Genomic DNA, 23,663 nt, shown 5'->3' with positions numbered 1-23,663 from the left:
GAAGTCTGATGTCCGAAGAAGGATGAACCACAATAACTCAGCGGGACAACCAGCAACTCTGGAGAGAAGGAATGGGTGACGTTTCGGGTCAAGACCCTTCTTAAGATTCGTCAGGGATAAGGGAAACGAGAGATATAGACGATGATGCGGAGAGATTAGGAACAATGAATGAAAGATATGCAAAAAAAGTAAGGATGATAAAGGAAATAGGCCATTATCGCCTATATCTCTCGTTTCCCTTATCCCTAACCAGTCTGAAGAAGGGTCTCAAATCGAAACATTACCCATTTCTTCTCTCTAGAGATACTGCCTGTCCCGCTGAGTTACTCCTGCTTTCTGTGTCTATCTTCGGTTGAAACCAGCATCTGCAGTTCCTTCCGACACATTTCGTCTGAACAAGCGTCTCGACACTAAACGCGTTGGCAGGAACTGCAGTTGCTGGTTTAAACCGAAGACGGAAGAAGGAGTCTCGACCTGAAATGTCACCGATTTATTTTCTCTAGAGATGCTGCCTGACTCGCTGAGTTACTCCAGCTTTTTGCCTGTCTCTCGACCCAAAACGCCACCTCTCCATGTCCTCCAGGGATGCTGCCTAGCCCGCTGAGTTACATCAGTACTCTGCGTTCTACAGCCGATTCCAGCATCTGGGCGGCACAGTGGCACAGCGGTAGAGTCGCTGCCTCACAGCGCCAGAGACCCGGGTTCCATCCCGACTACGGGTGCTTGTCTGTACGGAGTTTGTGCGTTCTCCCCGTGACCAGCATGGGTTTTCTCCGAGGTCTCCAGTTTCCTCCCACACTCCAAAGACATACAGGTTTGTAGGTTAATTGGCTTGGTATAAATGTAAATTGTCCCTAGTGTGTGTAGGATAGTGTAAGTCTGCGAGGATCGCTGGTCGGCGCAGACTCGGTGGGCCGAACGGCCTGTTTCCGCGCTGCATCTCGAAACTAAACTAAACTAAATATCTGCAGTTCTTTCTGTCTTCTGTCTTCCTGTTTTATTTTTTTCCTCCTTTTCTTCCTCTTACTCCCCTTGCTTGCAAAGATTAATTTTGCAAACGTTTCCCTGTCATCTGGTAACCTGGAAGAGCACAGTATTGCAACAGAAGAATTAATTGTTAGATCTTTAGAAATATTTAGATCTATCTTTGCATTTGCCTTTTCAACCCATCTGCTTTTAGTTATTAACAAAATGTTGTTCGAACTTGTTTTTGAATGACAAATAAAGAATAAAGAAATTCAATTCTAGTTGATACTTAAAAGGGAAAAAACACATTGATCTATTAGACACAAGGAAGTGCAGATGCTGGTTTACCAAAAAAGAAATATGCGAAGTGCTGGAGTAATGCCCTTGTCCCACTTAGGAAACCTGAACGGAAACCTCTGGAGACTTTGCGCCCCACCCAAGGTTTCCGTGCGGTTCCTGGAGGTTGCAGGTGGTTGCCGGAGGTTGCAGGTAGTGGAAGCAGGTAGGGAGACTGACAAAAACCTCCGGGAACCGCACGGAAACCTTGGGTGGGGCACAAAGTCTCCAGAGGTTTCCGTTCAGGTTTCTTAAGTGGGACAGGGGCATAACTCAGCGGGTCAAGCAGTGTTTCTAGAGGGCATGGAAGGGTTGCCTTTCCTCATTAACAATGGTAACAGGATAGTATTTCCACATTGGACACAAAATGCTGGAGTAACTCAGCGGGTCAGGCAGCATCTCTGGAGAGAAGGGATGGGTGAAGTCTAGGGACGGGACGCTTCTTCCGATTGAAGTGTTCGAAAACTGACCCGAAACACCACTCGTCCTTTTTCTCCAGAGATGCTGCCTGACCCGCTGAGTTACTCCAGCACTTTGCCGTCTACCTTCGGTATAAACCAGCATTGCCACCCATAGTATATCCTCATCGCTCCTTTTGCTTCTTGCACTGAATCCTGGTTTGAAATCAAATTCCTCCCCGTTTATCTCCTCTCCTCTTGGGAAATTGATGATTCCAACCAGGGCACACTTCCACGAGTTTTATGAGCCTCATTTTTCATGGGTGGACCCGCACAATGAGCTGTGAGAAGACATAACGCTGTGGAGAACTACCATCTGGCACAGTGCTGGGCTGAGCCAAAACTGTCACATTTACAGCACATGGAAATGGATTGCAGTGACCTTAACTCATCTTCCTTTTCCCAAGTAAAATACTGCATGGCCTAGATTTTTAATGTAGGACAAAAAAATACTGGGAATACTCAGCCGCTCGGGCACCAAGTGACATGGAGGTATCTGACCTGATGCTGCCTCTCCTACTTGAGGGTGACACGGTGGTGCAGCAGTAGAGTTGCTGCCTTACAGCGCCAGAGTCCCGAGTTCCATCCTGACTACGGGTGCTGTCTATAAGGAGTTTGCATATTCTCCTGCATGGGTTTTCACCGGGTGATCTGGCTTCCTCCCACACTCCAAAGACATGCATGTTTGTAGGTGATTCGGCCTCTTTAGTTTAGTTTAGTTTAGTTTTAGAGATACAAATAGTTGCCACATAAAGGGCGCTGCCAAAGTTATCGACATTAAAAAGCTACAATGCACCCTCGATTTTAGTTGTTTAGAGATACAGTGCAGAAACAGGCCCTTCGGCCCACCGAGTCAGCGCCGGCCAGCAATCCCCACACAGTAACACTGTCCGACACTAGGGGCAATTTTTACATTTATACCCAGCCAATTAACCTGCAAACCTGTACGGCTTTGGAGTGTGGGAGGAAACCGAAGTTCTCGGACAAAACCCGCGCAGGTCCCGGGGAGAACGTACAGACAAGCACCCGTGGTCAGGATCGAACCCGGGTCTCTGGCGCTGTAAGGCAGCAACTCCACTGCCGTGCCACTGTGCCACCCATAGATCATCCAGACCTTGCAACACTGGGTTAAAATATCCCCCGTTTAAAGACAGCAAAGGCGCAAACGACATTGAAATCATCTGATCCATTCAAGCAGCCAGCTTTGATATCTCCTTCAGAGAGGGATGTTGCCATGACGAACATCTACTGAAGCAAGCCAATATTCTGCTGCCGAATGCTAAGATCAAGTGCCATGACGTGCCTCCAGGTTCGGCAACATGGATCACAAACTGAAAGGGTTTAATTAGTCTTTGCACCAACATTGAACGATTGCCAAACAAATGGAGCATTTTCTTATCTTCCAGGGATGGACAGAAATTAGACCCTCCGCATAAGTACAACTTAATCAACTGATTAGCGCTAATTATTGTTTTGAAAGAAGGAGCTAAACCTTGCTCACAAGAGAAATACTAAATGGAAAAATACACACACAAATGCATAAAAAGAATATGAGGAAATTATGGCTCATACTAATGAATCTACTAATCACATTGTGTTCAACATTGCATATATCAGTGTTGTATACGTTTGCTATTCAGAACCTCTGCATTTTCCATTATATAAGTTCCCCATTTTATAGGGCAGTTTGGGACAGCACGGTGGCACAGAGGTCCAGTTGCTGCCTTACTGGCGCCGGAGACCCGGGTTCGATCCTGACCAGGGGTGCTGTCTGTGCGGAGGTTGTACGTTCTCCCCGTGACTGCGAGGATTTTCTCCGGGTGCTCCGGTTTCCTCTCACATCCCAAAGACATGCATGCAGGAAGGAACTGTAGATGTTGGTTGAAACCGAAGATAGACACAAAATGCTGGAGTAACTCAGCCGCCAGACTGATGAAGGGTCTCGACCCGAAACGTCACCCATCTCTACTCTACAGAGATGCTGCCTGTGCCGCTGAGTAGGTCAAGTCAAGTTTATTCGTCACATACACATACGAGATGTGCAGTGAAATGAAAAGTGGCAATGCTCGCGGACTTGTGCAAAAAAAACTACAAAAAAGAATGGAACAGAATCACATATTCACATATTACATATTTGTGGGAGGAAAAAAAAGAAAAAACAGCAATTTTAGAAAGACACTACACCACAGTAAATTGGTACAGTTAAGTTAGTCCCTGGTGAGATACGAGTTTACAGTCCTGACGGCCTCTGGGAAGAAACTCCTTCTCATCCTCCGTTTTCACGGCATGGCAACGGAGGTGTTTGCCTGACCGTAGCAGCTGGAACAGTCTGTTGCTGGGGTGGAAGGGGTCCCCCACGATCTTGTTGGCTCTGGAGTTGCACCTCCTGATGTATAGTTCCTGCAGGGGGGCGAGTGTAGTTCCCATAGTGCGTTCGGCCGAACAGCGTGTAACTCCAGCATTTTGTGTCTATCTTTGGGATAACATAGAAATAGTGTAAACGGATGGTCAACGGTCGATGTGGGCTGAGGGGCCTGTTTCCATGCTGTATCTCTAATCTAAACTAAACTGAGACACTGTTGATGTAGAAATGGAGCTCCAATCATTCTGCTGGAGGAACTCAGCAGGTCAAGCGTTATCTGTGGGTGGAAAGAAACGGTCGATGTTCTGGGTTCAAACCCCGCATCAGGATACAGGAGAGGGCACAAATACCTTTCCTTCCTGCCTCTGTAACCCTGGAACTAGACACTGATCTCTCTCCCCTAACCCTGTGACCCCAGGGTCTCAACCCAAAATATCGACCATTCCTTTTGGCCCAAGGATGCTGCTTCACTTGAATTGAATTGAATTGAATTGAATTGAATTGAATTGAATATATTTTATTAGCCAAGGAATTTGCCTTGGTGTTTTCCTCACAAGTAACAAAACAATATACAGGAGACAATTAAAAAAGAATACATTACAACTTAAACATGTGAAGAATTAAATAAAATACCAGAGCAAAAGAAAGCTACAGACGTTAGGCTGTTGAGCAGGGCTACTGCTATTGAGTGGATGCAACATGGGTTCACCAGGTTAATACCCGGGATGGCGGGACTGACATATGATGAAAGAATGGATTGACTGGGTTTATATTCCATGGAATTTAGAAGGATGAGAGGAGATCTTATAGAAACATATAAAATTCTTAAGGGATTGGACTGGTTAGGTGCAGGAAAAATGTTCCCGATGTTGGGGGAGTCCAGAACCAGGGGTCACAGTTTAAGAATAAGGGGGAGGCTACTTAGGACTGAGATGAGGAAAAACGTTTTCACCCAGAGAGTTGTGAATCTGTGGAATTCTCTGCCACAGAAGGCAGTGGAGGCTAATTAACTGGATGTTTTCAAGAGAGAGTTAGATAGAGCTCTTGGTGCTAACGGAATGAAGGGATATGGAAAGAAGGCAGGAAGGGGTACTGATTTTGGATGATCAGGCATGATCATATTGAATGGGCGGTGCTGGCTTGAAGGACCGAATGGCCTACTCCTGCATCTATTTTTCTATGTTTCTATGTTGGCTGCTTGGCCAAGATAGCGTGAAGAGTAGTTGAAGCATAGATGAAGTCAATGGTAGTTTGTCAGAGTGAGCAGTTTAATCTTTTATCCAAGTGGTGGCATCATTGGGCAGCACAGTATTACCTCACTGGAGCTCTGGAGTATAAACCAGGCCAGGTGTTTGGCTCTGTAGTGAGTCTTGAACTCACATCCTTTAGTAGTCAGAACACACAACCTCGGGTACTGTCTGTGTGGAGTTTGCACGTTCTCCCTGTGACCACGTGGGTTTACTCCGGGTGCTCTGGTTTCCTCCCACATCCCAAAGACGTGCAGGTTTGTAGGTTTAATTGGCCCTCTTTAAATTGTCCCCTTGTGTGTAGAGAGTGGATGCGAAACCGGAATAACAGAACTAGTGTGAACGGGTGATCGATGGTCAGCATGGTCTTGGTGGGCCGAAGGGCCTGTTTCCATGCCGTGGCTCTGGACTAGACTAGACTAGACGTGAAAGGTGGGACATCATTGATGGAGGGATACATCACAGGTTGACTTATTTAACAGCTTTTCTTAAAAGGGCCAAACCCTGCCTTCGAATAAATTGTTCTCAAACAATCATTTTTTCAATGAAGTCAATTAAGCTATAAACCTGTACGACTTTGGAGTGTGAGAGGAAACTGGAGCACCCAGAGAAAACCCACACAGTCACAGGAAGAACGTACAAACTCCGTACAGACAGCACCTTAGTCAGGATCGGTCCGGGGCTGCTGAGCTGCCATGCTGCCTTTTTGCACGATTCCCTGTCCCATTGCCCTGTATCTGAACGCAGTGGGTGGCTTAATTTTAATCAAGTATTGTATTTTCGCTGACTGGAAAGCACACAACAAAAAAGCAATAATAACCAAATAAACTAAATCTGTTAAATTCTTCAATTTGTACAATATACCAGACTACTGGTGTACTTTAATTGATGCTACATAATTTTTCTATATAATGTAGAGTCAATTTCCGGGATCTTCATTTCCTGCAATCTGTTGTTGCGTATCTGACTTGCATTTAGAGCATTAGTTTGCATTTTGAGGAATAGATATCCTTTAATCTGCTGCTGGGTGTCTCCTTGTCTCCTGAATCTCTGACAATACACTTCGAACAATTGAACTGTAAATTCCATTCCACTTTCTGTAGCACCCCCATTTATAACACTTATGCTCAGTTGAAGGCTGACAATCCCTTCCCAGTGCTGCTTGAGCTGTTTAAACGCCTCCTAATAGGTTGAATATGCAATTTTGGTTTTAAATTGCTGTTCAGACTTAGTTTGGTTTATTTTAGTTTCGCGGTACAGTGTGGAAACAGGCCCTTCAGCCCAACAAGTCAGTGCCGACCACTAATACTATCCTACACACACTAGAGCCAATTGTCAGTTATACCAAGCCAATCGACCTGCAAACCTGCACGTCTTTGTAGTGTGGGAGGATACCGAAGAACTAAAGAAATTCCTCCTCATCTCCATTCTGAAGGTACATCCTTTTATTCTGAGGCTGTGCCCTCTGGTCCTAGACTCTCCCACGAATGGAAGCATATTTTCTACATCCACGCCAAGCAGACCTTTCATTATCCGGTATGTTTCAATGAAATCCCCTCCTCAGCCTTCTAAACTCAGAGATTTGTAGGTTAATTTGGCTTCTGTAAATTGTAAATCGTCCCTGGCGTGTGTCGGATAGCGCTCCTGTACGAGGACCGCAGGTCGGCGCGGACGCGGTGGACTGAAGGGCCCGTTTCCACGCCGTATCCCGAAACTAAACTTAATTAAATGGAGAATGAATTCGAGGGCTAAGATATCTGCAAAATAATGTAGCTTTTCAATGTTGCACTTTGCAAAGAGAACCAGTTGTTTGGTTCTCTGCCAACTTTGCATCATCACCTGCTTAATAGTTCAATAATTCCTTTGTTGGCATGTGTGTGTGCCTGGTAATAGAGATATGCTTTGCATCCAATCCAGTAAAATCATCGAAAGACATGACTCAGTGTGGTGAAATATTCCAGGGCACAGTGACCTCAATACCTTCAATAACACGGACACAAGAGGCTGGAGTAACTCAGCGGGTCAGGATGCATCACTGGAGAACGGGAATAGGTGACACTTCGAGTCGAGATCTGAAGAAGGGTCTCAACCCGAGACGTCACCCATTCCTTCTCTCCAGAGACACTGCCTGACCCGCTGAGCGGCTCCAGCTTTTTGTGTCTATCTTCGGTTTAAACCAGCATCTGCAGTTCATAGAAACATAAAAAATCAAGAGTCAAGAGGGTTTTATTGTCATGTGTCCCAGATAGGACAATGAAATTCTTACTTGCTGCAGCACAACGGAATATGTAAACATAGTAAAAAACGGAAGATAATAGTTCAGTGTTATAGACCGCAGACCATATGTACACAATAAATAAACAGATATAGTTCAATAATAATAATAGACTGTTATTAGGTGCAGGAGTAGGCCATTTGGGCCTTCGAGCCAGCACCGCCATTCAATACGGTCATGGCTGATCATCCAGAATCAGTTCCTACTTTCTCCCCATATCCCTTGATTCCGTTAGCCCAAAGTGCTAAATCTAACTCTCTCTTGAAAACATCCAGTAAATTGGCTTCCACTGCCTTCTGTGGCAGAGAATTCCACAGATTCACCTCCTTCCTTCCTGCACCGTCAATAACATGGGACGACTATCCTGGCACTCTGCTTCTTTCTCAATTAATTGCCATTGCCATTCGCCTGCTTCACTTGTTTCAATGCATTCCTGTCGGTCAGTAGGTTAACTCATGTAGATGGTGTTTAGCGTGGGTGGATGGTGTGAGAGAGAAAATCTTAGGCAGATAGCGCTTTTCCAGAATTATATCCAGCAGGTTCCTCTATTAATATTTTCCCCGATTTGGCAGACCTGCAGGATTGACATATTTTATATATTTGGACTGCCGGCCGGGACTAGAACGTGGTAGATTTACATAAGAAAACACCAGATAAAGGACCCGCTGGCAGCAGCTTGCTCGCGGTGTCCCGCGGTCCTGTGGTAAAATGCTGTCTCGTCGCGACTAAGAGGTTTCCGTTCTTTCATGTGGCTAAATCTAGATATGAGGCCGAGTCCGCCTTCTTCTCAAACCTGAAGCTGTGCGATTTTAACATCATCGACACGCTGGGGGTTGGAGGATTTGGAAGAGTTGAACTGGTAGGTACATTTTTCTTTCATTCAAACCCCTTTGCTAATCATTAAAAAGAACGGACTTACATTCACGTGGCACCTTTTACAACCTCTCATGTCATGGAAACATGGAAACATAGAACATAGGTGCAGGAGTAGGCCATTAGATCCTTTGAGCCAGCATGGATGGCCATCCGGAATCAGTACCCCGTTCCTGCTTTCTCCCCAAATCCCTTGATTCCATTAGCCCCAAAAGCTAATTCTAACTCTCTCATGAAAACATCCAGTGAATTGGCCTCCACTGCCTTCTGTGGCAGAGAATTCCACAGATTCACAACTCTCTGGGTGAAAACGTTTTTTCTCATCCCAGTCCTAGATTGCCTTCCCCTTATTTTTAAACAGTGACCTCTGGTTCTGGACTCCCCCAACATGGGGAACATTTTTCCTGTATCTAGCCCGTCCAATACCTTAATACTTCTGCATCATGTCCCCCCCCCACCCCCCGCATGGTGCAAAGTATTTTAGGGGAGTAGTTTTGGATTTGTTTTTCCCTTTTCTATTCCTTTTCTCCAGAGATTCTGCCTGACCCGCTGAGTTCCTCCAGCATTTTGTGTCTATCTTCGGAGTGAACCAGCATCTGCAGTTCCTTCCAACGCATGGGTTGTTTAGGTGTAAGAAGGAACTGCAGATGCTGGTTTACACCGAGGATAGACACAAAGTGCTGGAGTAACTCAGCGGGTCAGGCAGCATCTCTGGAATGGGTTTAGGTTTATTATCGCCACGTGTACCAATGTATAAGATTAATGCAATAAGGCGTTACTTGAAGACAAGATTTTCATTCCTCATTTTTAAACATAATATTCAAGGGAAATTGCCTCTACATTTATGCACTTGTTTCTCCTATTGGGAGCATCTTTGCCAACCGCAAATGATTTGGGCGATAACTAGGAACTTACAACACTTTATTTTCCTTTCCTTGGATGATTGGCGATGAATTTATGCAACACAAAAAATTGCCAACGCAAACTAAAGAGTGATTCATCTGGTAGAGTTGCTGCCTCATAGCATCAGAGATCCAGGTTCGATTCTGAGCACTGGTGCTGTCTGCACTGAGTTTGCATATACTCCCCGTGACTGCAAGGATTTTTGTTTGGTTGCTCTTATTTTTTCCCACATCCCAAAGAGGTGTGGGGTTGCAGGTTAATTGGCCTCTGTAAATTGCCCCTAGCATGTAGGAAGTGGATGGGAAAGTGGGCAGACTTTGATAGAATCAGTGGGAACGGGTGATCGATGGTCAGCATGGACTCGGTGTGCTGAAGAGCCTGTTTCCATGCTGTATCTCTTAAGTTAAACTAAGAGAAAGAATATCTCTCTGTCTGAAGAAACGTCTTAACCCGAAACATCACCCATTCCTCTCCAGACGTGCTGCATGTCACGCTGAGTTACTCCAGCTATCTGTGTCTACCTTCGAAGGAATATCTTAAACAGATGGTGTTTTGCCAGAATTGCTAAGAAACTGTAGACTAAGAGACACATCTAGAGATTGCTACAGAACCAAATACACATTTGATTGTAAATAAACCATCCATTAATCCTGACGCCACAGACGTTACCCACTTGTCTAGAAGATGTTGAGCATCAGTGTTTACTAATCTCATTAACGGTGAGAGTTAATGTTATCTCTCGCTGTAGAAACCAGGAACAGCAGATGCCGGTTCGCACGCAAAAGGACACAAAGTGGAGGTGTAGCTCAGCAGGTCAGGCAGCATTTCTGGAGGACATGGATCGGTGGTATTGGGGTCGAGACCCTTCTTTAAAGCCCTGTCCCATGGTACGAGTTCATCCCAAGAGCTCTCCCGAGTTTGCCCTGATTCGAACTCGGAGATTTTACGAAAAGGTCGCTCGTTGGTACTCGGGGCCCTCGTGGACATTTTTCATCATGTTGAAAAATCTTCACGCATCTTCCTGTGCTTACCTGCCGTTAGCGAGTCTTCCCGGGTACCTGCCGTTACCGTTACGAGCCGCTAAGAGACGTCCCCGAGCTCCGACGTACCCGCTACGTTCATTCTCCATGCTTACCACGAGTTTGATTTTTTTTTTAACTCGGGAGAGCTCTTGGAATGAACTCGTACCATAGGACAGGGCTTTTAATCTTCCTAAAGACCATATTTAAGAAGCCTCATTAGGAAAGGAGGAAATACGCTAAGGATTTCATATTTACCCTGCTGCTAATGACCTGAGGCATGTACGCTCTCCCTGTGATGGTGTGGGCTTTCTCCGGATACTCCGGTTTGCTCCCACACCCCAAAGATGTACAGGTTTGCAGGTTAATTGGCTTCGGTAAAATTGTCCCTAGTTGCTTTAGGTGGTTGCTGGTCAGTGGGCCGAAAAGCCTGTTACCACTCTGTATCTGTAAAGTCTAAAAGTGTGTTTTCATAGCCATTGTGTCAATGCAGCTGGATGATGCTGAATTGTTGGAGATATTTATACCAAAGGGTGGCACAGCGGTAGAGTTGCTGCCTTACAGCGCCAGAGACCCGGGTTCGATCCTGACTACGGGTGCTGTCTGTATGGAGTTTGTATGTTCTCCCCGTGACCAGGTGGGTTTTCCCCGGCTTTCCTCCCACGCTACAAAGATGTACAGGTTTGTACATTAATTAGCTTTTGTAAAAAAAATTGTAAATTGTCCCTAGTGTGTAGGATAATGGTAGTGTACGGGAGTCACTGGTTGGTTCTGTCTCAGTGGTTCTAAGGGCCTGTTTTCATGCTGTATCTCTAAACTAAACTAAACTAAACTAAACTAAACTAAACTAAGGACAGAGAAACATAGAAAAATATGTGCAGGAGTAGGCCATTCAGCCCTTCGAGCCAGCACCGCCATTCAATATGATCATAGCTGATCATCCAAAATCAGTACCCCGTTCCTGCTTTTTCCCCATATCCCTTGATTCCGTTAGCCCTAAGAGCCAAATCTAACTTCTCTTGATGGAGAACATTACAGCACAAGAAGATGGCCTTCAGCCCACAATATCTGCGCCAAGACCATCACTTCCCAATGTTGGGCGAGTCCAGAACCAGGGGTCACAGTTTAAGAATAAGGTGTAGGTCATTTAGGACTGAGATGAGGTCAAAACTTTTTCACCCAGAGAGTTGTGAATCTTTGGAATTCTCTGCCACAGAATGCAGTGGAGGCCAATTGACTGGATGTTTTTAAGAGAGAGTTAGATATAGCTCTTTGGGGAGAAAGCAGGAACGGGGTACTGATGTTGGATCATCAGCCATGATCATATTGAATGGCAGTGCGGGCTCAAGGGGCTGAATGGCCTACTCCTGCACCTATTTTTTATGTTTCTGTTTTTCTATCACTTATCTACCTGCACATAACCCACATTCCTATATTCCCCGTTTATACCGAAGATAGACACAAAGTGCTGGAGTAACTCAGCGGGTCTGGCAGCATCTCTGGAGAAAAAGGATGGCTGACATTTCGGGATGTGACCCTTCTTCAGATTGAAAGTAAGGGGTGGTTGGGGAGGGGGAGGGGTGGGAGGGGGGGTGGGTGTGTGAACAGCTGGAGGCTAGACAAGATCAGTACCATGCAGGGCCGGCCACAAGTGACCTCCGGCAGAGCTTTGTCTTGTATGGGAGGAAACCAGAGATCCCAGAGAAAACCCACACGGGTCACGGGGAGAACGTACAAACTCCATACCGACAAGCGCCCGTAGTCGGGATCGAACCCGGGTCTCTGGCGCTGCGAGGCAGCAACTCTACCGCTGCTCCACTAGTAATCGGCATGGAGAGAGAGTGAAATGGAAGACGGGAGGACTTCCCTGGTGGGTGTTGAGCCAAGAAATCCCTTCGACATCCAGCACCGTAAGCGAGGTCAAGTGTCAAGAGTGTTTTATAACCATATGTCACAAAGAGAATAATGAAACTCTTACTTGCAGCAGCACAACAGGCTATGTGGACAGATCAGTCTGAAAAAGGGTCTCGACCCGAAACGTCACCCAGAGATGCTGCCTGTCCCGCTGAGTTGCTCCAGCATTTTGTGTCTAATTTCGATTTAGACCAGCATCTGCAGTTCTTTCCTACACATGTAAGCATAGTACAATATAATAAACAACAGAGAAAAAAAAGTTAAATGTGTGTGTGAAAATATACACATGCTCACAAATACTCACACACACACATATGCGTGTATATCTTTATACACACGCACACGTACGTACACACAAAACAAACAGGGTCAGCATAGTGCGGCGTATGTGAAGGCAGTGCTGATCTGAGGTCTGAGATCGGTGTCATCACCGGGATTTCAACCTGCAACCACAGAGTAACTTCCGCTCTGAACGAGGCGATGCAGAGGTCAGCCAGAGGGCCGTTCAGTGCACGCAGATGCTTCCAGCATCATTCCACATATAGTCAGGCATTCCACATTGGCACAGCAGGCAGCATTTTCTGAAATGCACAGACTTCCCAAAGAGGATTGATTGCACTGCCCTGCCATTCAAGTACTGTAGTCATTTTATAGATGCAGCCTGGTAAAAGTTCATAAGTTCTCAGAGCTGAATTAGGCCATTCGGCCCATCGAGTCTGCTCCTCCATTCAATAATTTCCCTCTCAATGCCATTCCCCTGCTTTCTCCCCGTAACCTTTGCCACCCATACTAATCAAGGACCTCTGCTTTAAAAATACCCACCCGTCTGTGGCAATGAATTCCATAGATTCACCATCCACCCCGCTTTAAACATACCTGTTCTGTTCAGGTTTCTGGGGTGGGTCCTGGTCACAATTATTCCAGGGGGAAGCACGGTGACGCAGCAGTAGAGTTGCTGCCTTACAGCGCTTGCAGCGCCGGAGACCCGGGTTCGATCCCAACTACGGGCGCTTGTCTGTACGGAGTTTGCACGATCTCCCCGTGACCCCGTGGGTTTACCCCGAGATCTTCAGTTTCCTCCCAAAGATGTGCAGGTTTGTAGGTTAATTGGCTGGGTATAGTGTAAAAAAAAAATTGTCCCACACGTGTGTCGGGTAGTGTTAATGTGCGGGGCCGGTATGGACTCAGTGGGCCGAAGGGCCTGTTTCCACGCTGTATCTCCAAAACTAAAAATATACGATGCACTATTTTGTTTGTATATTTTAAAAGTGTGTTGACCACATACATATTTTACATTTATACCTTCCCTCAAGAGAGAGTAGAAATGTCAAAGGTTGGAATATATCCAGACCTGACTTGTGGAATGATTTTGATTGAGTTTGCAGAATGTTATTCAGGGCTCTCACTTAATATTTTTTCTCTGTTTCCAGCCGGGCAACCTAGGCAGCTTTTTAGGTTGCAAAATGACAGTTTAGGTGGTCATTTAAGACGGCTTGCATGACACGTGCAATAATGTGCTCGGACGAAGTGCGTAGTTACTAGCTATATTCAACTCTCTCCTGAATACATCCAGTGAATTGGCCTTCACTGCCCTCTGTGGCAGATAATTCCTCAGATTCACAACTCTCTGGGTGAAAATGTTTTTCCTCATCTCAGTCCTAAATTGCCTGCTTTCTCCATCCTTCCCCTCCCCCTACCAGCTCTCCCACAGCCCAGACTCAGCCTCTTCCTTTCTTCTTCCTGCATCCCCCACCCCCACATCGGTCCGAAGAAGGGTCTCGACCCGAAACATCACCTATTTCCTTCGCTCCATAGATGCTGCCTCACCCGCTGAGTTTCTCCAGCATTTTTGTCTACCTACATTTTACACTGTTTTGAGTAATTTTTGAATAAGGCTGTAATATTGGGACCTGTCTATTTTTTCATCATCTTGACGTGGAACATTTTAAAAACACAATATTTCCTTGTTGCCAGGAGAAGGACTTAAATTGTGTACACAGAAAGCTGGAGTAATTCAGTGGTTCAGGCAGCATCTCTGGAGAAAAGGAATGGGTGACGTTTATACCAGTGGAAACTACAAACTTAAGGCTGCAAATCTCAGAAGGACCCCAACATTAATTTTAACCATAATAGAACCTGACATTCTTCAACATCTCCTTTGACCTTTCAAGCTCTGTCCTTGATAAACTATTGCCCTTGAATTATACCGATCAGTGGTTAATGAATTACATTGTCAATTGGCAATATAAATATAATTCTAGATTTTTTTTCTTTAATTATCGAGGTTTGTGGCCACAAACTGTCAAAAGATTAATTTTGAAGACTTTCCTCGCACATCCCAAAGACGTGCGGGTTCCTAGGTCAATTGTCCTCTGTAAAGGGAGGAGGCAGGCACGGGTTATTGATAGGGGACGATCAGCCATGATCACAATGAATGGCGGTGCTGGCTCGAAGGAACGAATGACCTCCTCCTGCACCTGTTTTCTATGTTTCTATGTTTCTAAATTCATCCCTGGTGTGTCGGGGGGCAGAAGACAAATTGGGCTAACACAGAACTAGTGCGTGAATGGGTGTTGAATGTTCACTGTGTAGCTGGTGAGCGCCAGGGCCTTTTTCCGTGCAGCACAGATATCGCTAAACTAAAACTGTCTTCTGGAAATAGTGTTGAGGTATCACTTTTATCAAAATAAATCATCGACCAGTCTGATACCAGTCAGGTGATAACGAAGGGATTCGAACAGTGAAAATAGCAGGATGACCAGGGTGGGGGAGGGACGGAGAGAGAGAGGGAATGCAAGGGTTACTTGAAAAAAAAACCCCAGTAACATCCAAGGTATGGTCCAGCCCTGTGGTATGAACCTTGATGTCCCGAATCTCAAGCCCTCCTCCACTGTCAGAGTGAGGACACACACAAATTGGAGGAACAGCACCTCATATTTCACTTGGGCAGCTTATGACCCAACGGTATGATGAAGGGTCTCGACCCGAAACGTCACCTATTCCTTTTCTCCAGAGATGCTGTCTGAACTGCAGAGTTACTCCAGCTTTTTACTCCAGTCTACCTTCAGTTTAAAGCAGCATCTGCAGTTCCTTCCTGCACATTTCATCCACCAGTTTAATTCCCTTCCCCTACCTGGGTTCCATCTGCACATCATTTCCCTCCTCACCCGTTTCCACCCCTATCACCCCTTGCCTCACCCCTCCCTTGCACCCCTCCCGGGCAACTGAACCGTCTCAGCGTAACCAGAGAGCAGTCCCGAACTACTTCCCACCTTATCTCTGCGATCGTACATCACTGGCTTTACCTTGCACTAAGCATTATTCCCTTCATCATGTATCAGTACACTGCGAATGGCTCGACTATAAACATGTATTGTCTTTCCGCTGGCTGGTTAGCACGCAACAACAAGATTTTCACTGCACACATGACAATAACGTAAACTGAATTGAACCACAAAATTCAGGGGCAGTTTCTTCCCAGCTGCCATCAGGCAACCGAACCATCCCATCACCAACTGGATCCCATCTACCTCATTGGGGACCCTCCAACTATCTTTAATCGGACTTCACTGGATTTTATCTTCCACTAGACGTGTTTTCCTTTATCCTGTATCTGTACACTGCCGACAGCTTGATCATAAGCATGTACAGTCTTTTTTCCGGCTGGTTAGCCCGCAACAAAAACCTTTTCACCGTAGCTCGGTACATGTGTATAGAAGTTATTTGAGTATTTGAGTATAGAAGTTGGGATGTAATGTTAAAATTGTACAAGGCATTGGTGAGGCCAAATCTGGAGTATGGTGTACAATTTTGGTCGCCTAATTATAGGAAGGATGTCAACAAAATAGAGAGAGTACAGAGGAGATTTACTAGAATGTTGCCTGGGTTTCAGCAACTAAGTTACAGAGAAAGGTTGAACAAGTTAGGGCTTTATTCTTTGGAGCGCAGAAGGTTAAGGGGGGACTTGATAGAGGTTTTTAAAATGATGAGAGGGATAGACAGAGTTGACGTGGAAAAGCTTTTCCTACTGAGAGTAGGGAAGATTCAAACAAGGGGACATGACATGAGAATGAAGGGACTGAAGTTTAGGGGTAACATGAGGGGGAACTTCTTTACTCAGACAGTGGTGGCTGTGTGGAATGAGCTTCCAGTGAAGGTGGTGGAGGCAGGTTCGTTTTTATCATTTAAAAATAAATTGGATAGTTATATGGATGGGAAGGGAATGGAGGGTTATGGTCTGAGCGCAGGTATATGGGACTAGGGGAGATTATGTGTTTGGGCACGGACTAGAAGGGTCGAGATGGCCTGTTTCCGTGCTGTAATTGTTATATGGTTATATGTGATAATAATACACTAAACTGAACTACACTATCTGGCCCCAGATCCCTCAACCAGGGGCCTCAGTGTTCACTTTGATGCTTCATCCCATTCCAAACCCAGACTATATCCTTCAGTCCGACCCGATAATCCTGATTTGCACCTAAGATAGATTGAAAATGCTGGAGTAGCGTCTCAGTAGCTGTAGGATAGAGCTGAAGAGAAGGAATGGGTGACGTTTTGGGTCGAAGGGTCTCGGCCCGAAATGTCACCCGTTCCTTCCCTCCAGAGAAGCTGCCTGCCCCGCTGAGTCACTCCAGCATTTTGTGCCTAACTTCAGTGTAAACCAGCATCTGAAGTTCATTCCCACACAAACCCGATTTGCACCTGACTCCACCCAATACTGTCTCCTCAAGATCCCTGCGTGAGGTGCAAATGGAGCCAACGGAAGATATGTTGGTTTAGGTATGATGGTCGGAGAAGATATCTTCTCTCCACCTTCAGCAGATTGCTTCTGAACACTTAATTCACAGTTTCCATCCTTGTCGTAGAGTTTCCAGTCGTATGTGTTTAAGAAGGAACTGCAGATGCTGGAAAATTGAAGGTAGACAAAAGTGCTGGAGAAACTCAGCGGGTGCAGCAGCATCCATGGAACGAAGGAAATAGGCAACGTTTCGGCCCGAAACGTTCCAGTCGTATGTGTTTAGTTTTGGTTTAGTTTAGAGATGCAGCACAAAAACAGGCCCTTCGGCCCACCAAGTCCACGCCAACCAGCAATCCCTGCACATTGACACTATCCTACACTCACTAGGAACAATTATATCAAGCCTGTACATCTCTGGAAGGTAAAAGGAAACTGAAGATACTGGAGAAAACCCATGCAGGTCACAGGAAGAACGTATAAGATCCATACAGACAGCACCCGTAGTCAGGATCGAACCCGGATCTCCGGCTCTGCAAGCGCTGTAAGGCAGGAACTCTACCGCTGTGCCACCGTGCCGCTCTTTACACCGCCAAACATTGGTATAGAGGCCCACGAGTAATAACTTTGACTTGTGGGGTAGGATAAGAGCCTTAAAATGTTTTACGTCAGGCTGGTAATGTGGTAAAAAGGAGATATTATGATTAGAGCGGGTGTCAGGGGTTATGGGGAGAAGGCAGGAGAATGGGGTTAGGTGGGAGAAATAGATCAGCCATGATTGAATGGCGGGGTAGACTTGATGGGCCGAATGGCATAATTCTACATGGATCACATGACCTTATGACCAAAGAGGTTATAGTTTTAGTTTAGTTTAGTTTAGTTTAGAGATACAGCGCGGAAACAGGCCCTTCGGCCCACCGGATCCGCACCGACCAGCGATCCCCACATATTAACACACACTAGGGACAATTTTTTTTTACATTTACCAAGCCAATTTACCGACAAAACCTGTACGTCTTTGGAGTGCGGGAGGAAACCCGGAGTTCCCGGAGAAAACCCACACAGGTCACGAGGGAGTACATACCAACTCCGTACAGGCAGCACCCGTAGTCGGGATTGAACTCGGGTCTCCGGCGCTGCATTCGCTGTAAGGCGGCAACTCTACCTTTCCGCCACCGTGCAGCCCCGTTATAGGTTACAGGTTAATTGCCCCATTTTAAATCGCCCCTAGTGTGTCGGTTGTGGATGAGACAGTGGCAATTAGTGTGAACGGGTGATCGATGGTCGACGGGGAGTTGCTGAGCCGAAGGGCCCTTTCCTCTCTGTATATCATTCAATCAATTCAATTTGCTTTAAAACCACAACGTTACAGAAGAGTAAATTCCAGTGTCTTGCAAATGGTTTGTTGATAGGTAGCAATTATTACCATCAGCACCGTTCTGCCACAGGCGAAAGATCTTTCAGTAAGCCGAGGATATTTTTTTTTGTCGTGCATTATATTTTATTACATACTTGACCTAATTTCTGAGAGTCAAACTTAATGATGTACTCCCATTTATTCTGGAATATTATGTCAAGCATGCCATTCTTATGTAAATATATAATTGTGAGACCGAAATTAGAAATGCGGCAGAAAGATTTTCCTCTGATGCCTGGGGGGATAGTTTTCTGACCCAGATTTTGAGAATGATTTTACTGTATGTGGCCCATTCATGTTCATTTCAAGGCAAGTCATATTACAGCGAATAGACTGCGTTTATAGAAACACAGAAAATATAGGTGCAGGAGTAGGCCATTTGGCCCTTCGATCCAGCATCACCATTCACTGTAATCATGGCTGATCATCCACAATCAGTAACCCGTGCCTGCCTTCTCCCCATACCCCTTGATTCTGCTAGCCCCGAGATATTGTTCGCTCCAAGTCCATATCTCCCAGTGGTAGAGTTGCTACCGCACACCGCCAGAGACCCGGGTTCGATCCTGACCACGGGCGCTGCCCGTACGGCGCTTGTACGCTTTCTCCCAATGATCCACGTGGGTATTCTCCGGGTGCTCCGGTTTCCCCCCACACTCCAAAGACATGCAGGTTCATAGGGTGAGCTGACTGGTGGGGTGGGGTGGGGGGGGGAAGGGGAGGGAGTATGAGATTAAGTTACTTAAAATTAGAGAATTCAATGTTCATACCGCTGGGTTGTCAGCTACCCAAGCAAAAGGTGAGGTGCTGTTCCTCTAGTTTGCGTGTGGCCTCACTCAGGCAATGGAGGGGGCCCAGGAATGAAAGGTCAGTGTGGGAATGGGAGATCGTAGAGGCCTTGGCACACTGAGTGTAAGTCTGGTCCTCACCTTTCACCCCACCAGCCTCCACATCCAACACATTATCCTCCGCCATTTCCGTCACCTTAGAAACATGGAAACATAGAAAATAGGTGCAAGAGTAGGCCATTCAGCCCATCAAGCCAGCTCTACCCCTCTCCGCCTTCCGCAGGGACCGTTTCTTCCACAACTTCTTGGTTCTCTCATCCCTTCCCATTCAATATAATCATGGCGGATCATCCATAATCAGTACCCCCTTCCTGCTTTTCCCCCATATCCCTTGATTCTTTTAGCCCTAAGAGCTAAGTCTAAACTCTCTCTTGAAAACATCCAGTGAATTGGCCTCCACTGCCTTCTGTGGCAGAGAATTCCACAGATTCACAACTCTCTGGCTGAAAGTTTTTCCTCATCTCAGTCCTAAATGGCCTGCCCCTTATTCTTAAACTGTGATCCCTGTTTCAGAACTCCCCAAACATCGGGAACCTTCTAAGGAATCCCACCACTAAAGACGTCTTCCCATCTCCACCCCTTTCTGCCTTCCACAGGGACCATTCCTTCCACAACTCCTTGGTTCACCCATCCCTTCTCACCCAAACCATCGCCTCTCCAGGTACCTTCACCTGTTAAAAAAAGGAGATAGAAACATAGAAACATAGAAATTAGGTGCAGGAGTAGGCCATTCGGCCCTTCGAGCCTGCACCGCCATTCAATATGATCATGGCTGATCATCCAACTCAGTATCCCGTACCTGCCTTCTCTCCATACTCCCTGATCCCCTTAGCCACAAGGGCCACATCTAACTCCCTCTTAAATATAGCCAATGAACTGGCCTCAACTACCCTCTGTGGCAGAGAATTCCAGAGATTCACCACTCTCTGTGTGAAAAAAGTTCTTCTCATCCCGGTTTTAAAGGATTCCCCCCTTATCCTTAAGTTGTGACCCCTTGTCCTGGACTTCCCCAACATTGGGAACAATCTTCCTTCATCTAGCCTGTCCAACCCCTTAAGAATTTTGTAAGTTTCTATAAGATCCCCTCTCAATCTCCTAAATTCTAGAGAGTATAAACCAAGTCTATCCAGTCTTTCTTCATAAGACAGTCCTGACATCCCAGGAATCAGTCTGGAGAACCTTCTCTGCACTCCCTCTATGGCAATAATGTCCTTCCTCAGATTTGGAGACCAAAACTGTACGCAATACTCCAGGTGTGGTCTCACCAAGACCCTGTACAACTGCAGTAGAACCTCCCTGCTCCTATACTCAAATCCTTTTGCAATGAAAGCTAACATACCATTCGCGACAGCTGTCCTTATACCTCCTCCCTCGACTCCATCCAGGGACCCCGCTAGTCCTTTCAGGTTGCATAAAGGTTCATTTGCACTTTCTCCAACCTCATCTACTGTATTTGGTGTTCCCGATGTGGGCTCCTGTACATCGGCGAGACCAAACGTAGACTCGGTGACCATTTCACTGAACACTTACCCTGGGTCTGCTTCGGCCTACGGAATTTTGCCAGCCATTTCAATTCCCCTTCCCATTCCCACACTGACATAATATACACTATATAAACAACTATAACCGAGCAAGTGGATGATAGTTCATATATTTTAAATTTTATAACGAAAGTGGTACAGCTGCTTCTCGACCTACAAATGGGGTTTTACGTTCCAATAATACCCCATCGTAAAACAAAAAGATCGTAAGTCGAAAATGCGTTTGATAGAATTTGATCACGTGACCGGAAGTAATCCTTCGGCTCGCTGCCGTTACAACACCGCAAAGTCGAAATATCATAAGTCGAAGCCATCGTAAATCGGAGAGCATCTCCATATGAAAGATAATATTTGGAACGAGGTTCATAGAAACAGTGAAAGTAGCACACATAATTCTTTATAGGTTTGTGGTGTGTCTTTAGCTATTAGCACAAGCTAACAGTCATTCCATCCGCTGTAACAAAATCCATTATAAAGAGATCCATAATAACGAAGGCAAACTGCATAGGTCAATTAAATTCAATTCTAATTTCTTTAATTATACATTGTTTGGTCAGGTGAAACCATTCTTGAAGGAAACATGAGAAGCTGAACTAATTATGGCAAACAGTGATGTATAATAACGATTTTCGCAATAATACGACTGCTTTGAGTCATAGAGCTTTACAACATGGAATCAAACCCTTCGGCCCACCTTGGCCATGCTGACCCAAATTGGCATATTGGGCTAGTCTCAATGACCTGCATTTGACCCACTGACCTCAACCATTCTTATTTACCTGTAGAGTCATAGTCACACAACGTGGAAACAAGCCCTTCGGCCCAACTTGCCCACACTGACCAACATATCCCATCTACACTCGTCCCACCTGCCTTCATTTGTCACATATCCCTCTATACCTCTCCTATCCACATACCTGTCTAATTGTTTCTTAAATTTTGCAATGGTCCCAGCCTCAACGGCCGCCTCTCGTAGTTTGTTCCATTCACCCACCACAGATAAAGTTACCCCTCCGATTCCTATTAAGTCTTTCCCTCTTCACCTTAAACCCATGTCCTCGATTCCCCCACTCTGGGCAAAAGACTCTGTGCATCTACCCGATCTATTCCTCTCATGATTTTACACACCTCTATAAGATCACCCCTCATCCTCCTGCGCTCCAAGGAATAGTCTCAGCCGACTCAACCGCTCCCTGTAGCTCAGGCTCTTAGGTCCTGGCAACAACCTCATAAATCTTCTCTGAACCCTTTCCAGCTTGACAACATGTTTCCTATAACACAGTGCCCAGAACTGAACACAATACTCTAAATGTGGCCTCACCAACGTCTTGTAAAACTGCAACATGGCCTCCCAACCTCTATACTCAATACTCTGGCTGATGAAGGCCAATGTGCCAAAAGTCTTTTTGACCACCTTATCTACCTGCAACTCCACCATTCACGGAACCATGCACCTGTACTCCTAGATCCCTCTGCTCCACAACACTACCCAGAGCCCTACCATTCACTGTGTTGGGCCTGCCCATGTTGGACTTCCCCAAAATGCCACACCTCACATTTCTCTGCATAAAATCCCATCAACCATCCAGGGGTCAAGGAAAGAGTGTTCACGTCGCGGCCCCGTTTCCACCAATCTTTCCACCGCCGCGCATAAGAAGCGCAAGACGCCATTGTATGCAGATGCCGACAAATGTGTTCAACTCTGGCTGGACAATTTCTACTCTTGTGATGTGGTGATCCACCATTCCAAAGCCCACCTGGCCAATTGATCAATTTTCCACAACCATCTTCACGATCTGATTTTTCTTCACGACCATCTCCATTGTAGGTTCAATTGAAGAGCGAGGAGTCCAAAACGTATGCAATGAAGATTTTGAAGAAGCGGCACATTGTGGACACGCGGCAACAGGAGCACATACGATCCGAGAAGCAGATTATGCAGGAGGCTCATTCAGACTTCATAGTGAGGTAAGATCCCAGCAGCAACCACACGGAAACGAAGATATTACAAAAATAACAAACAGGGCTGCTGAAATCAATACACAAAGTGTTGGAGTAACTCAGCGGGTCAGGCAGCATCTCTGGAGAACATGAATAGTTCATAAGTCTACTCCTCCATTCAATCATGGCTGATCTATCTCTCCCTCCTAACCCCATCCTCCTGCCTTCTCCCCATAACCTCTGTACTAATCAAGAATCTATCTGTCTCTCTGCCTTAAAAGTATCCACTGACTTGGCCTCCACAGCCTGTGAGGCAGCGACTATACCGCTGTGTCACTGTGGCCACTTGTGTAGTTTAGGTAAAAAACTTCGGGGGACAGCGGACTCCGGTAGGAGGTGGCCGTTTTGGATGCCCAAGCCGCTGAGGTTGTCCTCCAGTCCCGATGTCGGACTTCCGTCACCACGGCGAGCGGACCTGAACATCAGGCCACCCGTAGTGGCGACAGCGGGGGGTTGTGGAGGACAACAGAGGAGGATGACTGAATTTTTGCAGCCTTCCCTCACAGTGGGAAACTTTGATCTCGCTGTGTTGGGATGTTTGTGTGAAAGACTATCGTGTTCTGTGCTCTTTATTATTCCTATGGCTGTATGGCGACCACACATTTCACTGTACCAATTGGCACATGTGAATACAAATAAATGTATCTTCTATCTTGTTTCTCGAAGAGATGTTTTTAAGGTGAAATACATAGAAAAAATATGTTGATAGTGTTTAAGTTATTGTCACGTATAACAAGGGACAGGGAAAAGCTTTTGTTGCGTGCTATC

General features: G+C 45.9%; 1 protein-coding gene across 1 annotated transcript in view; it reads left to right on the top strand.

Annotated features, from left to right (window-relative positions):
* The window catches only part of prkg1b (protein kinase cGMP-dependent 1b), a 367,427-nt gene that overhangs the window by 322,324 nt on the left and 21,440 nt on the right, over window positions 1-23,663 (top strand). Inside the window, exons 10-11 of the mRNA XM_055647248.1 lie at window positions 8,407-8,503; window positions 22,723-22,862. Of these exons, the coding sequence (XP_055503223.1) occupies window positions 8,407-8,503; window positions 22,723-22,862 (237 nt within the window). The remainder of the gene's footprint in view (window positions 1-8,406; window positions 8,504-22,722; window positions 22,863-23,663) is intronic.

The sequence above is a fragment of the Leucoraja erinacea genome, chromosome 15 (genome assembly GCF_028641065.1).
Source record: "Leucoraja erinacea ecotype New England chromosome 15, Leri_hhj_1, whole genome shotgun sequence".
NCBI lineage: Eukaryota > Metazoa > Chordata > Chondrichthyes > Rajiformes > Rajidae > Leucoraja > Leucoraja erinaceus.
This window is presented reverse-complemented; position numbering and strand designations above follow the sequence as displayed.